The sequence below is a fragment of the Choloepus didactylus genome, chromosome 4 (assembly GCF_015220235.1).
Source record: "Choloepus didactylus isolate mChoDid1 chromosome 4, mChoDid1.pri, whole genome shotgun sequence".
Lineage (NCBI taxonomy): Eukaryota > Metazoa > Chordata > Mammalia > Pilosa > Megalonychidae > Choloepus > Choloepus didactylus.
In genome coordinates, this window is record NC_051310.1 from 11643181 (window position 1) to 11668162 (window position 24982).

General features: G+C 39.9%; 1 protein-coding gene across 1 annotated transcript; it reads left to right on the forward strand.

Annotated features, from left to right (window-relative positions):
* LOC119532558 (ras and EF-hand domain-containing protein-like) lies at positions 1–23482 on the forward strand. Its single transcript, XM_037835013.1, has 5 exons — positions 1–146; positions 3853–3999; positions 15031–15121; positions 23075–23164; positions 23435–23482. Exons 1-5 carry the CDS (start codon positions 91–93, stop codon positions 23480–23482), a joined length of 432 nt encoding a protein of 143 aa, XP_037690941.1. The 5' UTR covers positions 1–90.
* The last annotated feature ends 1500 nt before the right edge of the window (positions 23483–24982 follow it).

A 24982-nucleotide genomic window follows, 5' to 3' on the forward strand; every position in this document is an offset into this window, starting at 1 on the left:
ATATTTTGTGTTTTAACAGGTATCCAGCATCCACAGCCTTCCGGTGATTCACTGCTCTTGGAAGTAGTAAAATAAGTAAAAGTTAGTGAAATGGAGGAGGATAAATTTGACCTTTCTGAAGAGGACACGACAGCTAGAGTAAATATGTATGTATAGGCACTTGAAAGAATTAAAAATGGAGCTGTCAAATTGAGGACGATATTTGCTTGAAATTCTTATACTGCATATTTCTAAGGTCCTACAGTTAATGCTAAGTAAGCTGCTAAGAGTCTATCAGTATTAACTGGTATTACTGAGGAAGATTTCTCTTAGAATTTGGATAACTTGGAACTGGACCTTGAAATTAGAAAATATGTTGAACTGAATGATAAAAAAAAATGTCAGATATTTGTGGGATACAGCTAAAGCTGTGTTTAGATTAGAATGTACAACATGAAATGTAAATTCAAGCAAACTAAATGTAAATTCAAAAATAAAACAGAAATCCGTGAAAGAAAATAAAACCAAAGGAAAGATCAATGAAAACACAAGCTGGTTATTTGAAAACAAACAAAAAACATGAACTTCTAGCTGGAATAATCAGTTAAAAAGAAAGACAACATAAATTACAAATATCAGGAATGAAAAGTGAAATATCATTACAAATATTAAAACGATTACAAAGGAATATTGATAAATTTATGTAAATAAGTTTGACAACCTAAATGAAAAGGACAAATTCCTTGAAAGGCAAATTACCAAAGTTCCCTTAAGGGGAAATAGATAACCTGAATAGTCTTCTATTTTAAAATTTTGTATTTGTAGTTGAAAAACCTCTTCCGATTAAATATAAAATATATATCCATTTTCTCATCTCTCTTTGTGTTCTTATTGTCACATATATTAGACCTTTATATGTTAAAAGTGCAACAATACGGTTTTATAGTTAATGTTTTGTGCAGTTGTTTTTGAAATCAGTTAAGGGAAGAAAAGAGGAAAAATATGCATTTTATACTTTCTTTTATATTTTCCTCCATAATTACCTTACTTGTGTTCTGTGTTACACAACAGTTTTAATAATGAAAACACAGAAATACCGTACAATTACTGAATGGAGAAGTTGACATATCTGAAAGGCACTTAGCATGGACATCTTTAATCAGGCTTCCTCCATCAGAAAACTGTGGTGCACAGTACACCCAACTCACTCACTTCACACAAACATAGCACAAACTCAGCCTAGAAGTCATTCATTTCAGCATCCCCTAATCTGTACTGATGACTGAAGCTTCAGAAAGTAACCGATGATCCAGCAGATCATTCACTGATCTAGTCTGTTCTGGCTATCCCCAGAAGAGTGCCCAGTTCCAACTGGCTGTTCATGGAACCTTTTCATCTGCACCACTCATGTGCATTGCTGTGCATTTGTGGAATGCTGTGAAATTGTAATTACATCTGAGGAATTCAGTAATTATAATTTTACAACATTCCACAAATGCAGAGGTTCTATAAACAGCCAGTTGGAACTGGGCACTCTTCTGGGGACAGCCAGAACAGACTAGATCAGTGAACGATTTCCTGGATCATCGGTTATTTTTCTGAAGATGTCAGTCATCGGTAGAGATGAGGGGATGTTGAAATGAATGATTTCCATGCTGAGTTTGTGCTGTGCTTATGTGAAGTGAGTGAGTTGGGTGTACCGTGCACTATAGTTTTCTGACAGAGGAAGCCTGATTCAAGACGTCCATGCTGAGCGGCTTTTAGGTCTATCAACTTCTCCGTTTAGTACTTGTATGGTATTTCTGTGTTCTCAGTAAGACTATCACCTGTCTTTCTTTGAATGATTATTTTTTTCTACTAATGAGGACAGTAAGTTACCATCACTCCAGAGAAGCTTTGGCTACGGTGGGGCAGTGGTGCTGGTGGTGAAGTGCACACACGGTGAAAGCAAATGCTGAGATAGTTTGCTAATAAAAGACCTGCCCTACTTCAGATACTAAAGTGAGCCCTACCGACAGAGAAACAAAGAAATGAGAGAGAGAGATAGAGACTTTTAACAGACATATATAGAATATTACATCCCAGGTCACTGGGACACATGGATCTTTCTCCAGAATGGACTCTATGCGGGGACATAAAAACAAGCCTCAATAACATAAAAAATAAAAAAATGAATTTGTTCAAAGCACATTCTCTGACCACAATGGAATACAAATAGAAGTCAATAACCATCAGAGACTTAGACAATTCACAAACACCTGAAGGATAAAAATGAGGGGAGATGAAAATATTCCCAGACAATCAAAAGCTGAGGAACTTCATCACCAGTAGATCAGTCCTAAGCAGGCTGAAAGGAAGAGACACTGAACAATTGACTGAAACCACATGAAGAAATAAAGATTTCCAGTAAAGATCACATGGTAAATATAAAGACCAATACTACTGTATTGTTGATTTATAACTCCACTATTTACTACCTATAGGATCTAAAATACATAAACTGTAATGCTAAATCGGTGGTTTTGGACTCAATGTAAACTATGTAATTCTTGACAAGAACTACATAAAGGTGGGGGAATGAGGGAGTATAGGAACACAGTTTATGTGTCCTATTGAAGTTAAGTTGGTGTCAAAGAAAAACAAGATTGTTATAGATTTAAGAGGTTAAATTTAAGCCCCATGGTAAACACAAAGAAAGTATCAGAGAATATGACCAAAGAGATGAAAAGTAGAGTAGGGGTTCCAAGAAGTGGGTGAAGGGGCAATGGGGAGTTAAGAAATGAGAGTAGGGGTTTTGGTTTGGAGTGAAGGGAAACTTCTAGAAATGGATGGTCGGAAGGTGATAGCATTGCAACATTCTAAATGTGATTCATCTCACTAATGGAATGCTAGGGAGGGGGTGGAATGGGAAGATTCAGGCTGTATATATGTTTCCACAATTGGAAAAAAAAAAATAAGACAGTCTAAATAGGTGACAATTAAATGCCAAGGATGATCCTGGATGGGATCTGAGGTCTGAGGAGAGGAGGCTCAAAGGGACACAGATGGGACACAAGAAAAAAAAGAAAAGGAAATATAGAACGTAAGCTTTATATCAGTGTTGAATTTCTTGAACTTCTTAGCTGCGTTTAATGGGATTGCATAAAATAATGTTCTTGTCCATGGGAAAGGTATATGTGAATTATATTGTTTGTTCAAAGATATGTGCAGCTAGCTCCCATATGTTCAGAGGACAGAGCAATAGATGATGGGTGTTAGGGAGGGAGGGAGGGAGAGAGGGAGGGAAAGAAAGAGACAGTGGTGTGACAGGAACTTAAAGGTGATGGATTGGGGTATCGGGGGAGGGGAGTCGGGGTATGATGGAGTTCTATGTATGGGGTTTGTACTGTTTTTACAACTGTTCTGTAAGATTGAACTTATTTCAAAATAAAATTTATTATAAAAAAAAGAATAGGTATATCCACTCTTACGACTATAAAGGCTAAAACACGTCTTATGAAAGATTAGAGGAACATGGAAATAAGTAAATGGCTTCATGTTAACTAATTTTTTTCTGTAACTTTATTTACATTTCTATTTAAACAAACAAAACAAAACAAAACAGAACAGAACAGCTGTGACCAAAAAAAATGTGTTTCCCTGTCAATCCCTCCCTTTTCTTTTCCAGGGCTTTTATAGGTCTCTGTCTTCTGGCGTCAAGAATAATGCAGCAGTATCTCTGACTGCTTTCTCTTCGTTCTAGGCCATTCTACTGCTGCTCTTTCCTACCTTGGTTCTTTACTTACGTGTCTCTTTCTTAAAAAATGGTCTTCAAGTTTGCCTTTTTATGTTATTTTATTGGTTACTAATAATTTTATTTTTATTTTTTGGCAGAAAAGAGCAAGTTATTACCCTGTGTGAAAACATCAACCTCGTGGAGTTGAGACTCATTCAGCCATATGAACATGTTATGACAAACTGTATCTGTGAGATCAGACTTCAGAGCCTGGAAATGGAAAACCTGGCCATTGCCGTGAAGAGGTGTCGAAGTCATCCTTCTAGGTGGTCCTTTAACTTGCTCTCTGACCCGTGTGGCAGACAGACCGAGCTACGTTATCACCTTGTGATGGCGCTGAGAGGGGAAGTTGATCAGGCGGTAACTTGTGGGGTCAGCCAACAGTCAGTAGGTCTCTGTGATCCCATTGTATCAACTCTTCTAGGCCAGTAATTAGATGTGAAACAATTTGGAGACATTTTCAAAAAAATCCTGCATCGAGCTAATTGAACCATACAGGAAATGGTCTGTCCCGAGAGGTAAGCGTAACTCCCTCTGAAGCCTGGCTTTGTCGCCTACAGGTGTGTGACCCTGGGAAGGTTATTTCATTTCCCTGAGCCTCAGCTTTTACATCTGCAAAAGGAGGATGACAATATTCACCTCTTCAGGGTGTTGAGACTATGTAGATGACATCAGGGAAGCAGCCCCTTCCACAGCACCCATCACATGGCGGGTGTGGAGCAAGGCTTCTTTCCCTCTTTCTAGCCCTGCTCACCTGGCCCTCCCACCTGAGCTAAAGCCAAACACCTCTTACACCCTCACTATAATACAGTAATTTTATCTAAGCTGTAACTGGCTTGCAGAGGATGGCTTACTGGTTTTAAGAGCAACCCCATGTGGTAGCAGCATTTACATTGTTGCATTACAAGTGTCAGCCTCTCTTTTCCCCAGCAGGACCAAACCATTGGGAAAGAGAGGGTACTTTGTCTGTCACACATCCTGGGTGTTCTGCTGCATAGACGCTTCTCACTGCCACGTGCTTCTCCCCACACTGCCAGCTGCTGCGCACCCCACCCCGCTGGTGTCTGGAACTCATAAATACACCCCCTGGATGGGATGCTGCTCATACTGCATTGGGGGTGGGGGAGGTGAGTGCTGCAGTTCCCACTTTTTTCAGCTCCTCTGTCTCTCTGTTCTCCCCCTCAGCAAGATAAGGCTGTCATAGTTGAGCCTTTGAAGTCACTGAAGGGAATTAAAGTGGAGAAGGGAAAACGTAGGCATAAACTCCTCATGGGGGTTTCTTCTGAACGTTTTCAGTTCCTGACCTTAGATTTGCCTTCTAGGGGTCTGCATTAGTGTAATAAAGGGTGGTCTTCTGATCTCCAAATGTTGGAGAAAATTCTGGAGTAAGGACCGGAGCCCTGGAGATGGCTTCCCTTGAGGGGTGACTGGCAGGCAGACACGTGGATTCTTCAGATTGTCCAGTGACTATCTGTTAAAACACACACAGGTACACACAGACCCACACAAAGGTATGTGGACACACACACTCACACGGCCTCTAAGGACAGTTCATGTAAACCCAGAGGGAATAAGGGAGCAGTGTCCTTTATGTTGTCATCACTGCCTCTCTCCCCATGGATTAGCACGTCACCTTAGGATGAGCTCTGCTGGTGTCCTCTCCCTGAACGCCTTCTCCTTTCAAAGCCTGTGCTCTCTGGCTGGGATCTGGAGCCTGGCTCCATTCTGAGCCAGCAGTTTCTATTTACCCCTCTCCTCCCAGCTGTCCAAGACCTCACTTCCGTGTTTAAATGATGACCTGTGATCATTCCCTTACGTTCTTAGCCAAGGACCATCCTCAGCTCCATGTTTGGTTAGGAGATGGTGGAAGAGCCGCTTCTACCTTTCCTTTGTTTGGGGGGCCCTGGGCCAGGTGATGGTGCACAGTTCCAACATGCCAAGAATTAGGAATGGCCAGGGCAGATGCTCTTCATGGGCTCCCTGATTTACAACCAAAACAAAACAAACACACAAAAAACAGAAAGAAGAGTTGCTCAGAAATGAGAATGGCAGGGAGAACACATTCAGGAGAGGTCCCAGATATTTTGGGGACTGTATGTTTAGAAGGAGTGGCTTGGAAAAGTGGTCATAACAAACCAGAAGGGGCTTCTGGCTTAGCTTTTTACTGTCCCAGATTTGACCAAAGAAATTGCTGTGGAGATACGTAATTCCCGTAGCAGGTACTTAAAAACAGAAACAAGCTGTCTTTGCAAACATGGTTAACAACATGGAGAAGTCTGTGTGTGGAGGGAAAATAAACAGGAGTAGAAAACAGTGAGAAGCTATTCAAAAATTTACTTTGGGGTCTTCCCCACTTCCCAGCACTTGTTTCGAGTTTTGTGTGGAAATTAAACTAATACGTGAACAAATTGTGTTGTGAGGGAGCAAATAAGTTAAAAACAGGTTGGATGGTGTAGCAGAATCTCCTCAAACAGGCAGATGGGAGCGTGTTTTTATATTTAAGCTCTGCTCGCTACCTTTTATTAATAAAGTCATTGGTCCAGGTGAATTGGCTCTCGAGAACTCATGGTTTCTGCTTTCATGTAGTTTATAATCTATTTGGATGGGCAAGGCATATGCAATTGACAAGCTAAATAATTAAATATGGAGCCGAAAGAAAACAATTCTTTTTTTTTCTTTTTTAGGGTTTAATCTGAAACCCCAAATGCTGTAATGTGACACACATCTCCATACTTGAGAATTGCAAAATGAAATTATCCTTCAACCCTTCTCACCTAAATATTTCCATTTCTAACTTTCTAGCAAATCAGAATGCTCTGTCTCTATAGAGATAGAGATTTAATTCAGTTAATAAAAGAAACAGAAGTTTTCTAGAAGGCAACCTTATCTATAAGGGGACAAATAGAAATAAGTATTGTTTAGATCTCTTCTTCCCTTCTGATTTTAGCATATAGCATTGAAGTTTTACACAGTGCAATATCAAAATTAGATTCAAACTATTTTTTTGCTATGGGGTTCTTTTTTTTTTTTTTTTTTTTTTTTTTTTTTTTTTTTTGCAATTTTTTTTTTTTTTTTAAATCATCATTTTATTGAGATATATTCACATACCACGCAGTCATACAAAACAAATTGTACTTTCGATTGTTTACAGTACCATTACATAGTTGTACATTCATCACCTAAATCAATCCCTGACACCTTCATTAGCACACACACAAAAATAACAAGAATAATAATTAGAGTGAAAAAGAGCAATTGAAGTAAAAAAGAACACTGGGTACCTTTGTCTGTTTGTTTCCTTCCCCTACTTTTCTACACATCCATCCATAAACTAGACAAAGTGGTGTTTGGTCCTTATGGCTTTCCCAATCCCATTGTCACCCCTCATAAGCTACATTTTTATACAACTGTCTTTGAGATTCATGGGTTCTGGGTTGTAGTTTGATAGTTTCAGGTATCCACCACCAGCTACCCCAATTCTTTAGAACCTAAAAAGGGTTGTCTAAAGTGTGCATAAGAGTGCCCACCAGAGTGACCTCTCGGCTCCTTTTGGAATCTCTCTGCCTCTGAAGCTTATTTCATTTCCTTTCACATCCCCCTTTTGGTCAAGAAGATGTTCTCCGTCCCACGGTGCCAGGTCTACATTCCTCCCTGGGAGTCATATTCCACGTTGCCAGGGAGATTCACTTCCCTGGGTGTCTGATCCCACGTAGGGGGGAGGGCAGTGATTTCACCTTTCAAGTTGGCTTAGCCAGAGAGAGAGGGCCACATCTGAGCAACAAAGAGGCATTCAGGAGGAGACTCTTAGGCACAAATACAGGGAGGCCTAGCCTCTCCTTTGCAGCAACCGTCTTCCCAAGGGTAAAACTTATGGTAGAGGGCTCAACCCATCAAACCACCAGTCCCCTATGTCTGTGGTCATGTTAGCAACCATGGAGGTGGGGTAGGCGAATACCCCTGCATTCTCCACAGGCTCCTCAAGGGGGCACTACATCTTTTTTTTTTTTTTTCCCCTTGTTTGTCTTTTTTCTTTTCTTTTTTTTTTTTTTTTTTAACTTTCCCTTCTTTTTTCAAATCACCTGTATGAAAAAAAAAGTTAAAAAGAAAACAAACATACAATAAAAGAGCATTTCAAAGAGACCATAGCAGGGGAGTAAGAAAAAGACAACTAACCTAAGATAACTGCTTAACTTCCAACATGTTCCTACTTTACCCCAAGAAAGTTACATAATATAGCAACATTTCAGTGAACTTGTTCCTACTACAACCATCAGAAATTAACAGACCATAGTCATTTCTGGGCATCCCCAGAACGTTAAATAGCTTATCTGTTCTTCCTGGATTATTGTTCCCCCTTCCTTAATTGCTCTCTACTGCTAGTTCCCCTACATTCTACATTATAAACCATTTGTTTTACATTTTTCAAAGTTCACATTAGTGGTAGCATATAATATTTCTCTTTTGTGCCTGGCTTATTTCGCTCAGCATTATGTCTTCAAGGTTCATCCATGTTGTCATATGTTTCACCAGATCGTTCCTTCTTACTGCCGCCGTAGTATTCCATCGTGTGTATATACCACATTTTATTATCCACTCATCTGTTGAAGGACATTTGGGTTGTTTCCATCTCTTGGCAATTGTGAATAATGCTGCTATGAACATTGGCGTGCAGATATCTGTTCGTGTCACTGCTTTCCGATCTTCCGGGTATATACCGAGGAGTGCAATCGCTGGATCGAATGGTAGCTCTATATCTAGTTTTCTAAGGAACTGCCAGACTGACTTCCAGAGTGGCTGAACCATTATACAGTCCCACCAACAATGAATAAGAGTTCCAATTTCTCCACATCCCCTCCAGCATTTGTAGTTTCCTGTTTGTTTAATGGCAGCCATTCTAACCGGTGTCAGATGGTATCTCATTGTGGTCTTAATTTGCATCTCTCTAATAGCTAGTGAAGCTGAACATTTTTTCATGTGTTTCTTGGTCATTTGTATTTCCTCTTCAGAGAACTGTCTTTTCATATCTTTTGCCCATTTTATAATTGGGCTGTCTGTACTATTGTCATTGAGTTGTAGGATTTCTTTGTATATGCAAGATATCAGTCTTTTGTCAGATACATGGTTTCCAAAATTTTTTCCCATTGAGTTGGCTGCCTCTTTACCTTTTTGAGAAATTCCTTTGAGGTGCAGAAACTTCTAAGCTTGAGGAGTTCCCATTTATCTATTTTCTCTTTTGTTGCTTGTGCTTTGGGTGTAAAGTCTAGGAAGTGGCCTCCTAATACAAGGTCTTGAAGATGTTTTCCTACATTATCTTCTAGGAGTTTTATGGTACTTTCTTTTATATTGAGATCTTTGGTCCATTTTGAGTTAATTTTTGTGTAGGGGGTGAGGTAGGGGTCCTCTTTCATTCTTTTGGATATGGATATCCAACTCTCCCAGCCCCATTTGTTGAAAAGACCATTATGGCTCAGTTCGGTGACTTTGGGGGCCTTATCAAAGATCAGTCGGCCATAGATCTGAGGGTCTATCTCTGAATTCTCAATTCGATTCCATTGATCTATATGTCTATCTTTGTGCCAGTACCATGCTGTCTTGGCAACTGTGGCTTTATAATAAGCTTCAAAGTCAGGGAGTGTAAGTCCTCCCACTTCGTTTTTCTTCTTTAGAGTGTCTTTAGCAATTCGAGGCATCTTCCCTTTCCAAATAAATTTGATAACTAGCTTTTCCAAGTCTGCAAAGTAGGTTGTTGGAATTTTGATTGGGATTGCATTGAATCTGTAGATGAGTTTGGGTAGAATTGACATCTTAATGACATTTAGCCTTCCTATCCATGAACATGGAAAAATATTCCCATCTTTTAAGGTCCCCTTCTATTTCTTTTAGTAGAGTTATGTAGTTTTCTTTGTATAGGTCTTTTACATCTTTGGTTAAGTTTATTCCTAGGTACTTGATTTTTTTAGTTGCTATTGAAAATGGTATCTTTTTCTTGAGTGTCTCTTCAGTTTGTTCATTTCTAGCATATAGAAACATTACTGACTTATGTGCATTAATCTTGTATCCTGCTACTTTGCTAAATTTGTTTATTAGCTCTAGTAGGTGTATCGTTGATTTCTCAGGGTTTTCTAGATATAAGATCATATCATCTGCAAACAATGACAGTTTTACTTCTTCTTTTCCAATTTGGATGCCTTTTATTTCTTTGTCTTGCCGGATTGCCCTGGCTAGCACTTCCAGCACAATGTTGAATAACAGTGGTGACAGCGGGCATCCTTGTCTTGTTCCTGATCTTAGAGGGAAGGCTTTCAGTCTCTCACCATTGAGTACTATGCTGGCTGTGGGTTTTTCATATATGCTCTTTATCATGTTGAGGAAGTTTCCTTCAATTCCTACCTTTTGAAGTGTTTTTATCAAAAAGGGATGTTGGATTTTGTCAAATGCTTTTTCAGCATCTATTGAGATGATCAATTGATTTTTCCCTTTCGAGTTTTTAATGTGTTGTAATACATGATTGTTTTTCTTATGTTGAACCATCCTTGCATGCCTGGAATGAACCCCACTTGGTCATGGTGTATGATTTTTTTAATGTGTCTTTGGATTCGATTTGCAAGTATTTTGTTGAGGATTTTTGCATCTATATTCATTAGGGAGATTGGCCGGTAGTTTTCCTTTTTTGTAGCATCTTTGCCTGGTTTTGGTATTAGATTGATGTTAGCTTCATAAAATGAGTTAGGTAGTGTTCCATTTTTTTCAATGTTTTGAAAGAGTTTGAGTAAGATTGGTGTCAGTTCTTTCTGGAAAGTTTGGTAGAATTCCCCTGTGAAGCCATCTGGCCCTGGGCATTTATTTGTGGGAAGATTTTTGATGACTGATTGGATCTCTTTGCTTGTGATGGGTTGGTTGAGGTCTTCTATTTCTTCTCTGGTCAGTCTAGGTTGTTCATATGTTTCCAGGAAATTGTCCATTTCTTCTACATTATCCAGTTTGTTGCCATACAGTTGTTCATAATATCCTCTTATAATTTTTTTAATTTCTTCAGGATCTGCAGTTATGTCACCTTTTTCATTCATTATTTTGTTTATATGGGTCTTCTCTCTTTTGATTTTGTCAGTCTAGCTAGGGGCTTGTCAATCTTGTTGATCTTCTCAAAGAACCAACTTTTGGTGATATTTATCCTTTCTATTGTTTTTTTGTTCTCTATGTCATTTATTTCTGCTTTAATCCTTGTTATTTCTTTTCTTGTACTTGGTTTAGGATTGGTTTGCTGTTCATTTTCTAGCTTCTTCAGTTGATCCATTAGTTCTTTGATTTTGGCTCTTTCTTCCTTTTTAATATATGCGTTTAGTGCTATAAATTTCCCCCTTAGCACTGCTTTTGCTGCATCCCATAGGTTTTGGTATGTTGTGTTCTCATTTTCATTCGTCTCTATATATTTAGCAATTTCTCTTGCTATTTCTTCTTTAACCCACTGATTGTTTAGGAGTGTGTTGTTTAACCTCCAGGTAATTGTGAATTTTCTAAGTCTCTGATGGTTATTGACTTCTAATTGTATTCCATTGTGGTCAGAGAATGTGCTTTGAATAATTTCAATCTTTTTAAATTTATTGAGGCTTGTTTTATGTCCCAGCATATGATCTATTCTGGAGAAAGTTCCGTGAGCACTAGAAAAGTATGTGTATCCTGGTGAATTGGGATGTAATGTCCTGTAGATGTCTGTTAAATCTAATTCATTTATCAGATTGTTTAGGTTTTCAATTTCCTTATTGGTCTTCTGTCTGGTTGATCTATCTATAGGAGAGAGTGATGTGTTGAAGTCTCCCACAATTATTGTGGAAACATCAATTGCTTCCTTTAGTTTTGCCAATGTTTCTCTCATGTATTTTGTGGCACCTTGATTGGGTGCATAGACATTTACGATTGTTATTTCTTCTTGCTGAATTGCCCCTTTTATTAGTATGTAGTGGCCTTCTTTGTCTCTCAAAACATCCCTGCATTTGAAGTCTATTTTATCTGAGATTAATATTGCTACACCTGCTTTCTTTTGGCTGTAGCTTGCATGAAATATTTTTTTCCATCCTTTCACTTTCAATTTCTTTGTGTCCCTGTGTCTAAGATGAGTCTCTTGTATGCAACATATTGATGGTTCATTTTTTTTGATCCATTCTGCGAATCTATATCTTTTAATTGGGGAGTTTAATCCATTTACATTCAACGTTAAAACCGTGAAGGCATTTCTTGAATCGGCCATCTTATCCTTTGGATTATGTTTGCCATATTTTTCCCTCTCTCTATTAATATCCTTTATTGTACCCATACCGAATCTCTTTAGTACTGAACCTTTCTCCAAGTCTCTCTGTCCTGTCTTTGTTTCTCTGTCTGTAGGGCTCCCTTTAGTATCTCCAGTAGGGCAGGTCTCTTGTTAGCAAATTCTCTCAGCATTTCTTTGTCTGTGAAAAATTTAAGCTCTCCCTCAAATTTGAAGGAGAGCTTTGCTGGATAAAGTATTCTTGGCTGGAAATTCCTCTCTCTCAGAATTTTAAATATATCGTGCCATTGCCTTCTCGCCTCCATGGTGGCTGCTGAGTAGTCACTACTTAGTCTTATGCTGTTTCCTTTGTATGTGGTGAATTGCTTTTCTCTTGCTGCTTTCAGAACTTGCTCCTTCTCTTCTATGTTTGACAGTGTGATCAGTATATGTCTCGGAGTGGGTTTTTTTGGATTTATTCTATTTGGAGTTCGCTGAGCATTTATGATTTGTGTATTTATGTTGTTTAGAAGATTTGGGAAGTTTTCCCCAACAATTTCTTTGAATACTCTTCCTAGACCTTTACCCTTTTCTTCCCCTTCTGGGACACCAATGAGTCTTATATTCGGACGCTTCATATTATCTATCATATCCCTGAGGTCCATTTCGAGTTTTTCAATTTTTTTCCCCATTCTTTCTTTTATGCTTTCATTTTCCATTCTGTCATCTTCCAGGTCACTGATTCGTTGTTCAACTTCCTCTAGTCTTGTACTATGAGTGTCCAGAATCTTTTTAATTTGGTCAACAGTTTCTTTAATTTCCATAAGATCATCCATTTTTTTATTTAGTCTTGCAATGTCTTCTTTATGCTCTTCTAGGGTCTTCTTGATTTCCTTCATATCCCGTACTAGGGTCTCATTGTTCATCTTTAGTTCTTTGAGTAGCTGCTCTAGGTGTGTCTCTTCTGGTCTTTTGATTTGGGTGCTTGGGCTTGGGTTATCCATATCGTCTGGTTTTTTCATATGCTTTATAATTTTCTGTTGTTTTTGGCCTCGTGGCATTTGCTGTCCTTGATAGGGTTCTTTTAGGGTTTGTAGACCAGTTGAAGTCCTTATCTCTAATTTATCAGATCTACAGCTTCGTGGAGTACACTTTCTCTAACTAACCAGCAGGTGGCGTCCACGAGCCACCTGTTCTCCACAAGCCAGATCTCCCCTGCTTAGCCTTTTTGGTGAGTGGGGGAGTGAGTCTTGTGGGGCCCAATTGGTGTCCCAAGCTTGCGTGTGTAGTTGGGGTTGCCTGCCCTGTATGTGGGGCGTGTTTCTGGGCAGTCGGGGAGGGGGGGTGGCCCTAACAATCAAATCTCCCTGATGATCCTAGAGTTTTAAAGCTACTGCAATAGTCTAATCCTTCAGTTCAGTCCTGCCACAGTTTGTCTCTGCCACTGACCCACAAGTCTTTGGTATTGGCGTATGGCTCCTGAGACTTGCAAGTGGGCCCCTCTTCCAGGCTGTGCACCCCGGGTCCTCTGTTGAGGGATGACTGTGCTATGTCACAGGTGAGTGCCGTCCCCCCAGGGCAGTTCTGGGCTGCTGGGCTGTGTTGGGAGGCTCCCAGTCTGCTCAAATGATGGCTGAATGGGGCTCTGTTAATTCACACTGCTCCCCCTTCCCAGCTCTGGGACATTCAGCTGAGGTTGCAGGGAAGGCTAATGTCCACGCCCAGTTTTGTGGGTGTGTGCCTGTTATTTGAAGCACTTCCGTCACACTGGGTTGTCTGGGGCAGCTCTGGGCTATGGGGCTGGCGATGGGCAGGAGTGTTTCCTGTCCACCAGGATGGTGGCTGTGAGCGGACACCCCCCTTTTCTTGGGAAGTTGTGTTGTTTAGTGAATTTTCTCAGCCACTGGATTATTGCCTTTTGTCTCAGAGCTCTCTTATTTCTGCTCTTGACTTGACGTGCCCAAATTTCAATTCTTTGAAGCTTTCTGTATTGAGCTTCTTAGAGTAATTGTTTTAGAAAAAGCAAAAAGGATTTAAAAAAAAAAAAAAAAAAAAAAAAAAAAAAAAAAAAAAAAAAAAAAAACGGCCCTCCTCAGAGATCTAATGGGTTATTGAAATGCTAATAGACAAAGCAACCAGGGCCATTAAGGAAAGGTGCCCTGGGCAGAGAGATCAGCCTTGCTTCGGGATTTGCATATGCGCCTCAAGGCCTGATCTCCGCCCTTCCCCTTTCTGTGTTCACCAGAACTCCAAAAATCCTCTGCTTTTACTTTGGAGCTTCTCGTGTTGTTTTCCTTCTATGCCCGTCTCCTCTCTGCTGGGCTGGCTGCTCTCAGAGTCTCTGGTGTCTGGCCTCAGTCTATCTATGGTTGGAGTTTGAATCAGTAGAATGAGTTTCCGATGAGAGCAGCCACTGCAATTCTCCCTTCTCCTTCCTGGAGCTGACAGCCCCTCCTCCCCCGGGACTGAGCCTGGCAGGGAGGGGCGCGGGTCCCCTGGCCGCAAAAACTTACAGATTTCGCTGATCTCAGCAGTTCCACGTTTTCATGAGTGTTGTATGAAGTATGCCCAAAGACAGATTGCTCTGTGGTGTCCAGTCCACGCAGTTCCTGGCTTTTTACCTACTTTCCTGGAGGAGTAACTAAAACATACAGCTCACCAGTCTGCCATCTTGCCCCGCCTCTATGGGGTTCTTTTACATCCAGTGTGTAGCTCTGTCATGGCAGCAAACAGGATTTTTGCAATTTATTGAGCTTCCCAATGATTCCATATCTCCACCGATTCTTTGCTACAATCTAATTTAACGTAATTTTATCTAATTTCATTTGTTTACTGTCTAGTTTTAACATAATTTTGCACTTAAATGGACAAATTACCAATCTGATTTCATCATGTGGAAGGACTAGGGGATATTATTTTGAATATTACATCTCATCATGTATAGAATATGGGGCTTGAAATAGATTTCTCAGTTTCCTCTTCATCTGACAAGTCTGAGAGTATAATGCGAAGGCACACGTCCTTTGGATTTCAGAGCCCAGGACCAGGCAGCCGTGCAGCTGAGTGCGCTGGAAGAGGAAGTGGGTCAGAGGATTCAGGCAGCAGAACACAAGACACGGAAAGAAGTGAGTTTCTGGGATTGGCTCTTTTCATTGAACAAATCTTTATGAGGTACCTTTTCTATACTGGACACTCCTCCAGGTATCGGGGCAGGAGAAGCAAGTCTGTTTTAGGGGTTGTCTCTTGGGGAACTAGGGTAGAGAGAGAAAGACAGATAATAAATGGGTGATAAATAAAGTAGTTAATTACATACAGCAGCGGTGCCGTGAAGACGGTAAAGCAGCGTGTGTCATTCACAGTGGCGGAGTAGAGGCTGCTCTAGGCTGGGGGTCAGAGGTCACACTGAAGAGGTGACATGAGAGCTGGGGCCTGCAGAAGGCAGAGCCAGCCTGCATTAGAGAAAACAGCTTGACTTGAACACATCACTCTCTCATTGCCAGTGCCCACCACCAACTTTAAATCTAGATTACAGTGGCATTAAAATCCTGTCTTTTAACATTGGAATTTTATTATGGAACACACCTTTTCTTCATATCGTAGGAATTCTTTAAGGCTGAAAATTGGATGCAGCCTCAGGGATTTCCACTGAAGAAACAATTATCTTTTTTCCTTGTAAAATATCTGTAGGTGATTAATGTTTACTATGAGCAAAAAACAGACATATTTCTTTGAGTAGTTAAAGGTTAGGTTAAACATTCCATTTTTGTCTATTCATTTGTCCCATTAACTCTGAGAGGCAGTAGAATAGATCAGAAATGCCTGAGCATTGACATTTAATAGACCTCAGGTTGAATCCTGGCTCAGTCCTTCCCTAGTTTAGGTGGCACTTGAGAAATAGCCTCACCTCTTAGCTTTTTTTGTCCCATCTTTAAAATGGGATCATGCCATGTTTTAGTTTCCTGGCTACTAAAACAAATATACAATAGATTGACTTAACAACAGGATTTAATTGGCTTGTGGTTTCAGAGGCTAGAAGGCTTGCATCTTCCCCAGGTCGGTATCTTCTGGCCGGCAATCTTTGGGGTTCTTTGGCTTTTCCGTCACGTGGCAGTGCATGTGTCAGCATCTCCTTTCTCTTCCCGGTTCCCTCAAGTTCCGTCTTCTGGCCGCTCCCCATGACTTCTCTCCCCGTCTGACTTCCACTCTGCTTAAAAAGGACTCCATAATCTGGATTAAAATTCACCCTGATTCAGTGGGGCCATGCCTTAACTGAAGCAACATCATGAAGAGCTCCTATTTACAGTCTGTTCACACCCATCAGAATGCAGACCAGAACCAAGAACACGTCCCCACTGGGGTTCACAGTTCAGTTCCCTCCTTCTGCCTGTCTGCTTTGAAGGAGGCTGGAGTGTGATCCTCTGTAGCAGGGGCCTAGCTCCGTGCCTGAGAAGGGGTGGGTGTGCTGTGCCTGCTCCTTTCTCTTTCCCTGTGTGTTCTCAACTCCTTTCAGATGCTTTACCTGAAACTGCTTTACCACATGTTCTGGTTTGCTAATGCTACCGTTACACAAAATACCAGTAATGGATTGGCTTTTATACAGGGAGTTTATTTGGTTACAAATTTACAATCTGAAGTCCATGAAAATGTCCAAATTTAAGGCATCAACATGAGGACACCTTCCCCGAAGTTAGGCTGTTGGCATCCGGAAAACCTCTGTTAGCTGGGAAGGCACATGGCTGGCATCTGCTGATCCTGGTTTGTGTTCCACTCCTCTCTCAGCTCCTGTACCTTCTTCAAAATGTTGCCCTTGGGGCGTTCTTTCCTCTCTTAGCTTCTCTGGAGCAAACACTGGGCTAGCATCTCCCAAGTGTCAGCAAAAGACTGCTTTCGGTGGCTGTCTCCAAAATGTCTCTCAGCTCTCAAAAAGTCACTCTCAGCTGCTCTGAGGTCCTTTTGTTTGTGAGTTCTTTTATAGGATACCAATGAAGACCCACCCTGAATGGGCAGGGCCATATCTCCATGGAAATAATCTAATCAAAGTTATTACCCACAGTTGGGTGGGTCACTTCTCCATGGAAACATCCAGTCAAGAGTTCACACCCTCATCAAAAAGATTAATCAATCTGCCCCCACAGGATTGCAGCAAATGCTATGGTTTTTTCTGAGGGACTAATACATATAGAAACCGGCACACAACAGGTATGCCCCTGGGTCTCTTCGTTATCCTTTATCTCTTAATAACAAGTTTAGTAACAATTTGGAAGTCAACTCAACAGTGTAATTGGTTCCAGATTCGTGATCCAGTTGAACGCAGTAGATATCCCACTCTTCTGTCAGGAACTTCTTTTTGTGGTCTCAACACAGTGAAATCATTTTTCCTGCCTCTTTTCTTTCCATCCACTGTATTCAATCTGTTCATTCATTCATTAAGGAAACACTCACCTTAAGCACATGTTTTAGCCTGACGTCAAATCTCATTGCTTCTTTTGGCTGAATATCTCCCAAATTTGTTGGTGGTGATGGGGACGTTACCGTGGCCCTCACTCCTGTCTCACCCTTATAACTTTGTGTTTTGTTAGTTATACCATCCTGCTGGCTGGTTTCTTGGCTCTAGTCCGGTGGTGGTAAATCCGTGGCACCTGCGCCCTCACTTCCTTCCATAGCCATGGCAGACATGGCTTGGCCAGTCACTCGCTGCCTTCTTTCTTCTGGACATGGATGTGGGCTCAGCCCTGGCAGGGTCCTCCAGCCCCATCCTAGTCTCTACCCGACACCTTCTAAACATGGTCTCTCTGTTATAACCTGTCCAGGCTGATTGAAGATTTTCTAGAACTTTCCTCCAGTTGGCATGGCTGCCTCAGCCCCCAGCTTGTTCTTCACCCCAGAGCTCCAGCCCAGTGGCACAGAAGCCCATTGCTGTGCTTTGGCTCCAGTGGTTTTCTTTGCTTTGATGATTGTCACCCCTTTCCTTTATGCTTCCCTAAAATCTGCAAAACGTAGAAAAAGTCTCACTTTCTCCTCATCTCCTAGCACATTCGTCTCCCTGACTTTGACTACTGTTGTGTATATAGTGTATATGGCATTGTTTCACATTTCACACTTGGAAATTATATGGTGCACAATAATCTGCACATATTTAAAGTGTATATGATATTTTGACATACGGATATACCTATGAAACCTTCACCATAATCAAGTTCAACCATAAAAAGTTTCCTCATGCCCTTTTATTATACCTTTCTCCCTTCTTGTCCTTGCCCCTTTTTGCCAGGCAACCTTCTTCAGTCACTATGGATGAGCTTGCATTTTTAAGAATTTTATATGAATGGAGTTATAGAGTATGTATTCATATTCTTTCTTGTTGGGCTTATTTTGCTTACTACAATACTTTTGAGACTCTTCTGTGTGGTAGCATATATCAGTGGTTCATTCTTTTTTATTTCTGAGTAGAACTCTATTGTCTGGCTATACTGCAGTTTGTTTAATCATCATTAGAAGAATATTGGAGTTATTTCCAGCTTTTTGGCTATTACAAATACAACTGCCATGAACATTCGTGTCAAGTCTTTGTATGGACATATGCTTTTATTCCTCTTGAGTAAATTCTTAGCATGGAGTGGCTGGCTTATATGTGTAGGTATGTGTTTAAATTTGTAACAGACTGCCAAACTGTTTTCTACAGTGGTTGTAACATTGTACATCTGTACCAGCAATGTTTGACTATTTCATATGTTAAGCATTCTAAAAGGTATATAGGAAGCTCATCACAGTTTTAATTTCTCTAATGATGAATGATGTTAAATATTATTTACTGTCTGTGTATCTTCTTTGGTGAAGTGTCTGTTAAAATCTTTTGCCCATTTTTTAAATTGTGCTGTTTGTTTTCTTAGTGTTGAGTTTTGAGAGTTCTTTATATCTTCTGGGTACAAGTCCTTTATCAGAACCCTGTTCTATAAATATTTTCTCCTAGATTGTGATTTGTCTTTTTACTCTCTTAACCGTGCCTTTTGAAGAGTGGAAGGTTTTAATTTTGATGAAGTCTGATTTCTTAATTTCTTCTCTCATGGATTGTGCTTTTGGCATGCTACTTGGGAAATCTTTGCGTATCCAGGCTCACGAAGATTTTCTCCTATGTTTTCTTCTAGAAGTTTCATTGTTTCATTGTTTTAGGTTTTACATTTAGCATGCATTTTGTATATGGTGTTTATAGATTGAAATTATTATTATTATTATTTTTTTTTTTTTGGCATGTGGCTATCCAGTTGTTTTCACTGCACTTTTTGCAAAGACTATCCACTGGATTACTGTTTGCACTTTGTCCAAAGTCGGTTGACTGTATTCATGTAGGTTTTTTTCTGAGGTCCCTGTTCTGTTCCATTCATTGATTTGTCTGTCTTTACTCCAATTTCACAGTCTTAACAACTGTTGCTTTATAAGAAGTCTTGAAATCAAGTAATATTAATTCTTCAGCTTTTTTTCAAAAGTTGTTTTGGCTGTTTGAGGCGCTTTTGATTGCCATAGAATCAGGTTGTCTGTTTCTACAAAAAAAAAAAAAAAAAAAAAAAAAAAAAAAAACCTCCTGGATTTTGAAGGAGACTTTTATCACATCTATAGATCAATTTGAAGAGAGTTGACATTTCAACAATAATAAATATTCCAATCCAAAAACCAAATATATCTCTCCATTTATTAGGTCTTCTTTAATTTTTCTGGGCAATGTTTCGTAGGATTCAATATAAAGATCTTGTAGTTAATTTCTCACATTCATTCCTAAGTATTCATATTTTGATGCTATTGTAAACGAGTTTTTTTAATTTCAATTTTTGATTGTTTTGTTCTAATGTCTAGAAATACATTTCATTTTTGTGTTTTGGTCTTATATCCTGTAGCATTGGTAAGCTTAAGTGTTTAGTAGTGATATGATGTTCATTGAGGACCTTCTATATTAATTTTCTGAGGGTTTATTAATTTATTCTTTTTGAATCAGGAATGGATGTTGGATTTTGTCAAATAGTTTTTCAGTGTCTATTGAAATGAGTGTATAGTTTTTCATTTTTAGAATCTGAATATAGTTCATTTCATTGATTTTTTTTTATTAAATTCAGTTTCATTGAAATACATTCACGCACCATACAATCATCCATGGTATACAATCCACTGTCCACAGTACGATAACATAGTTATGGGTTCATCACCACAATCTATCTCTGAACATTTTCCTTACATCAGAAAGAACCAGAACAAGAATAAAAAATAAAAGTGGAAAAAAGAACACCCAAATCATCCCCCCATCCCACCCCATTTGTCCTTTAGTTTTTATCCCCATTTTTCTACTCATCCATAGACTAGATAAAGGGGGTATGATCCACAAGGTCTTCACAATCACACTGTCACCCCTTGTAATCTACATTATTATATAATTGTCTTCAGGAGTCCAGACTGCTGGGTTGGGGTTTGGTAGTTTCAGATATTTACTTCTAGCTATTCCAATACATTAAAACCTAAGACGTGCTATCTCTATAGTGCATAAGAATGTCCACCAGAGTGACCTCTCGACTCCATTTGAAATCTCTCAGCCACTGAAACTATTTCGTCTCATTTTGCATCTCCTTTTTGGTCAAGAAGATACTCTCAGTCCCACGATGCCGGGTCCACATTCATCCCTGGGTGTCAAATTCTGCATTGCCAGGGAGGCTTACAACCCTGGGAGTCGGGTCCCATGTAGGATGGAGGGCAGTGAGTTCACCTGTTGAGATGGCTCAGTTAGAGAGAGAGAGGGCCACATCTGAGCAACAAAGAGGTACTCAGGGGGAGACTCTTAGGCACAACTGTATGCAAGTTTAGACTCTCCTTTGCAGTAACGAGCTTCATAAGGGCAGGTCCCATGATCGAGGGCTCAGCACATCAAACCTCCAGTCCCAATGTTTGTGACAACATCAACACCAGTCCAGGTGAGGATGTCCAACACGTCCGCACCTTCCCCCAGATCCTTGGGGCTGGGGAGGGGGAGAGGCTGTAAGTATATTTTTTATTATCTGCCCAAATTACTCTGGGATGTGTCACTATTTCACTCCAGCCTATACTAACCTACTGTATCTCACTTCCTATTCAAAGTTCCATGCAAATTTCATTGATTTTTGAATGTTAAAACAAACTAGCAGACTTGGGATAAACCCATATATCACATTTAATGTTGAAAGACTGAATGCTTTCTCTATAATATTGGGAAAAAGACAAGGATTTCTGCTCTCACCACTTCTATTCTTGTGGCCAATGCAATAAGACAAGAAAAAGAAATAAAAGACATCATCCAGATTAGAACCAAAGAAGTAAAACTATCTTTATTCATAGATTACATAATCATGTATCAAGAAAATCTGATGGAATCTACCAGAACCACTACTAAATAAATGATTAACAAAATTTTAGCAAATTATTGATTTTTTGAATGTTAAAACAGACTTGCATTCTTGGGATACACCCCACTTTGCCATGATATATATATACAAATATATACATAGACATTGAATTCAATTTGCTAAAATTTTGTTCCTCATTTTTGCATTTGTGTTTGTAAGAAATATTATTTTGTAGTTTTCTTTTAATGTCTGTCTGATTTTGGTGTCAGGATAAGATTGGTTCTATAGAATGAATTAGGAAGTATTCCCCCCTCTATTTTCTGGAAGATTGTGAAGAATTCATCCAAACCACTACCATCTCTCATCTATGTTAATGTAATAATCTCTGAATAGCATCTACCTGTTGCAGGTGAGGAATGAAATAAGCTGGATGGTGATAATTTCCTTTATTGAGCATTCACCACAATATTTATAAATTATAAAAAAGATGTTATTTGGCATTGTCATCAAACAACCAGTGAAGAGAGTTGCCTAGTGGTGTACAAGTCCATTTTGAGTTAGCACCTCATTGTGGAGCCTCAACATCTTCATCCACCTGGAAATTGAGTGATATATGTACCTCCCCTGTAAAGCTGGATTGAAGTCAAGATACCTGCTTCAAAATAGATTATCCCTGGGGAAAGTATTGTTTCTCTGTGCAGCATTTTAAATAGATTATTTAATTTATTTGCATTATTTAACTTAATCCTCACAGTAATCCAGTAAGAAAATGGAGGCACCAAGAAGTTAAGTAATTTGTCCAGACTAGATAACCGATAAGGGAGCAGAAAGGCCCTTGAATGCAGGCAGATGCTCAGCTGTGCCATCAGGCCACCTCTGCACAGAGACCCTACCTAACCACCTGATCTAAGTGGCTTTCTGTCTCCTTTCCTTTTTTATCTTCCTAGCATCACTTTCTGAAATTATCTTTATATTCTGTCTTCCCCAATACATTGCTTCATCTTCATTGTTCCCTGTCCAATCCCCATGTCTTGAACTGTGGCTGATACTTCTCAACCGTGTCCCATCAAGTTCCCCTGGAGAAAAGGGCAGGGGGATGTGACTTCCAAGGATGTGACACAAAATTCTCTCCTGGAAGACGACACACTGGAAGCACTGGAGTGGCTGCTCTGGTCCCCCAGACACTGTGCTCATTTCCACCAGTGGTTCTGCTCTTCTGTGTCTGGAATGTCAAATCCTACTAATCAAATCCTACTAATCCAAGACTCAGCTTGAATCTTCTACCCCTCATGAAGCCCTCCCTGATAACTCAACTCTTCCCTTTGCCAACCTCCTGGAACCCCTGCCTATGGCATCTCTTTTAATTTATTATAGTAATCATTAATTAATTGATGTGCTAAACCATCTATCACAGTGGGAGTAAAGTCTTAGAGGTGTCACTCTAGGATGATGTATGTATGTAGGTTATGGAAGATGCTGCAATTCTTACACTTTTGTAATTTTCAATTCCAGAAAATTCCAGAAGTGCTGCACTGGTAAAATTACTTGGTTTACTTCTTCCGTCCTTTCGCACCTTCCCCGGGTAAGAGACTTGGGCTCAGCATTAGTTTGAGACAAAAGATTTCTCAGCTGTGGGGTTTTGAAGATGGTTATTTTAAGAGGCTCAACTTATTTAAATCAACCCTGTGAATGTGCAACACAGTATTTTTCTTTTTCTAGGAAAAACGGAAAGCTGAAGGAGCTCTTAGTGACCTCAGATGTCAGTGTGAAACAGGAGATCTGCAGGTGACCATTAAAAAACTCAAAAATGTAGGTATGTAGAACCTAGACTTTTAGGAATAGCCTCAGTATTCCAGTGTGTTTACATTATTAATGATTGAAATGTTTGCAATAATATTTAAGTGACAGTTGGAATCAGATTTCGGGGTCTAATTAGGCTCCTTGGAGAGACTTTTTTTTTTAAAGGGCCCCTGAGTTCCTCTCCTTGTTCCAGGGGCCATGGACTCTTTTGCATATAGCTAATAAATATTTTTGATCCCTTGAACAACTGTCCATCAAACCCCCATTTGCTTTCCGTAGTCTTCGCCAACCAAGTCCCACATGTCCAGTGACCTGGATGCTCCATGACAGAAGGCACCGTCTTTAGTGGTTACAGGTTTATCCCTACCCCTAGCTCACTGCAAGGTGCATGGTAGGATTTCAGTGACTACTGAATGAAATGAATATTCCTCTTCCATATAGAAAGTTCCAGCAAGAACTGGTCAGCAAGAGGTGAGAGAAAACTCACTGATGTATGAACAAAGATGTGATTGAGTTTTGGCCTTTGCTCTCTGGTTTCTAATGAGCAGGGTCTATTTCACTCAGTGGTGCGCTGATAAATTTTTAACAAATGGCTCTCGGGGGTGTGTGGCAAGCCCCAGTTTGTAGCATTTGCCAATTTCCATGATACGAATATTTCACAGTGACAGAGTTCAAGCTCCTAGGTTGACATCACTGAATGCAGAGTCAGGAGGAGATGCTTCAAAGGGTTGTCATCAGCTAGTACATGCTGGTTCCAGCACAGCACTGATTTCACTTCTTGCATATGGTTGTCTCCATGGTTAATGGAAATATCTTCACTAAATCCAAGACAGATAATTAGAAAAGAATCATCTCTAAAAGTGGTATTATGACCTTGGGGACTTCAGTTTGCTTCTCTGGCTGTTTACCTGATAAACTTGAATGCCCTTTCCAGTGTTTTAGAGTCAATGAAATTAAGTGATGGTTAAGAGAATTTTGTAGGCTGTTGTAAATTAGACTTCTGCTGAGATCATTAAGAGTTCTCCCTAGTATCCTTCTTGGAAAATTATTATCATTGTCAACCTCATATCTACTTTTCACAAGTCATTGAAACATATAGATGGCCTGTTTTGCAGAATCTGAATTGACCTGTTGATGCCAGAGTCACAGATTCCCCTATTCACTGCCCTCACTTATTTCTGTGGCCTCTCAAACCTCTACGCTAAGAAAGCGCTTGCAAGAATAGACACAGAGGCTCCTGCCCTGCTGCAGCACCCAGTGAAGAGCAGATAGCACCACACAGTAAAGGGGCCTGAGTGGAGAGTGAGAAGCCAGAGTTCTTGTCTAGACTGTGCCACCTTCTGCCTGTCACACCTGGCTTCATCCTTCCGAGTTTTAGTTTCCATCTAAAATGGGATTCGTAATGACTGTCCTGTCTAACCATAGTAATGGGTGTTTTGTTGACTTTCCAGTTTATTAAACTCTTTTATAATTAAAAAAATTATCCAATTCTGAAACTGAGTGATGTGCAAATATCCTTCTTTTAGGGATGAGGACACTGAATTCCGGAGAGGCTAAGAAACTTGTTCAAAGGCATGCACACGGCCAATAAGGGATGAGGGTCGTCTTACTGCACAATTTGTGTTTTTCTCACTTCTACCAGATTTCCTGCCTGATAGGGTTGTTAAGGGAGGATTTGTGAGAGTGCATTAAAGACTATAAAGAATCACTTAGAAAAGGTTGCAGATTTTATTATAATTATGATACTGTGTCATTCTAAGAAACTCATGTCTTTCCACAATTTCTCCTCTCTGAATCAAAATGCAATCAAAATCAGTGATCCTCGAT

Excerpts from the sequence above, each read along its gene's own strand:
- LOC119532558 (XM_037835013.1), top strand. The coding sequence starts at position 91 with ATGGAGGAGGATAAATTTGACCTTTCTGAAGAGGACACGACAGCTAGA. Across the intron at positions 15,122-23,074 it reads AACACAAGACACGGAAAGAA|GAAAAACGGAAAGCTGAAGG; the intron begins GTGAGTTTCTGG and ends TTCTTTTTCTAG. Across the intron at positions 23,165-23,434 it reads CCATTAAAAAACTCAAAAAT|TCTTCGCCAACCAAGTCCCA; the intron begins GTAGGTATGTAG and ends TGCTTTCCGTAG.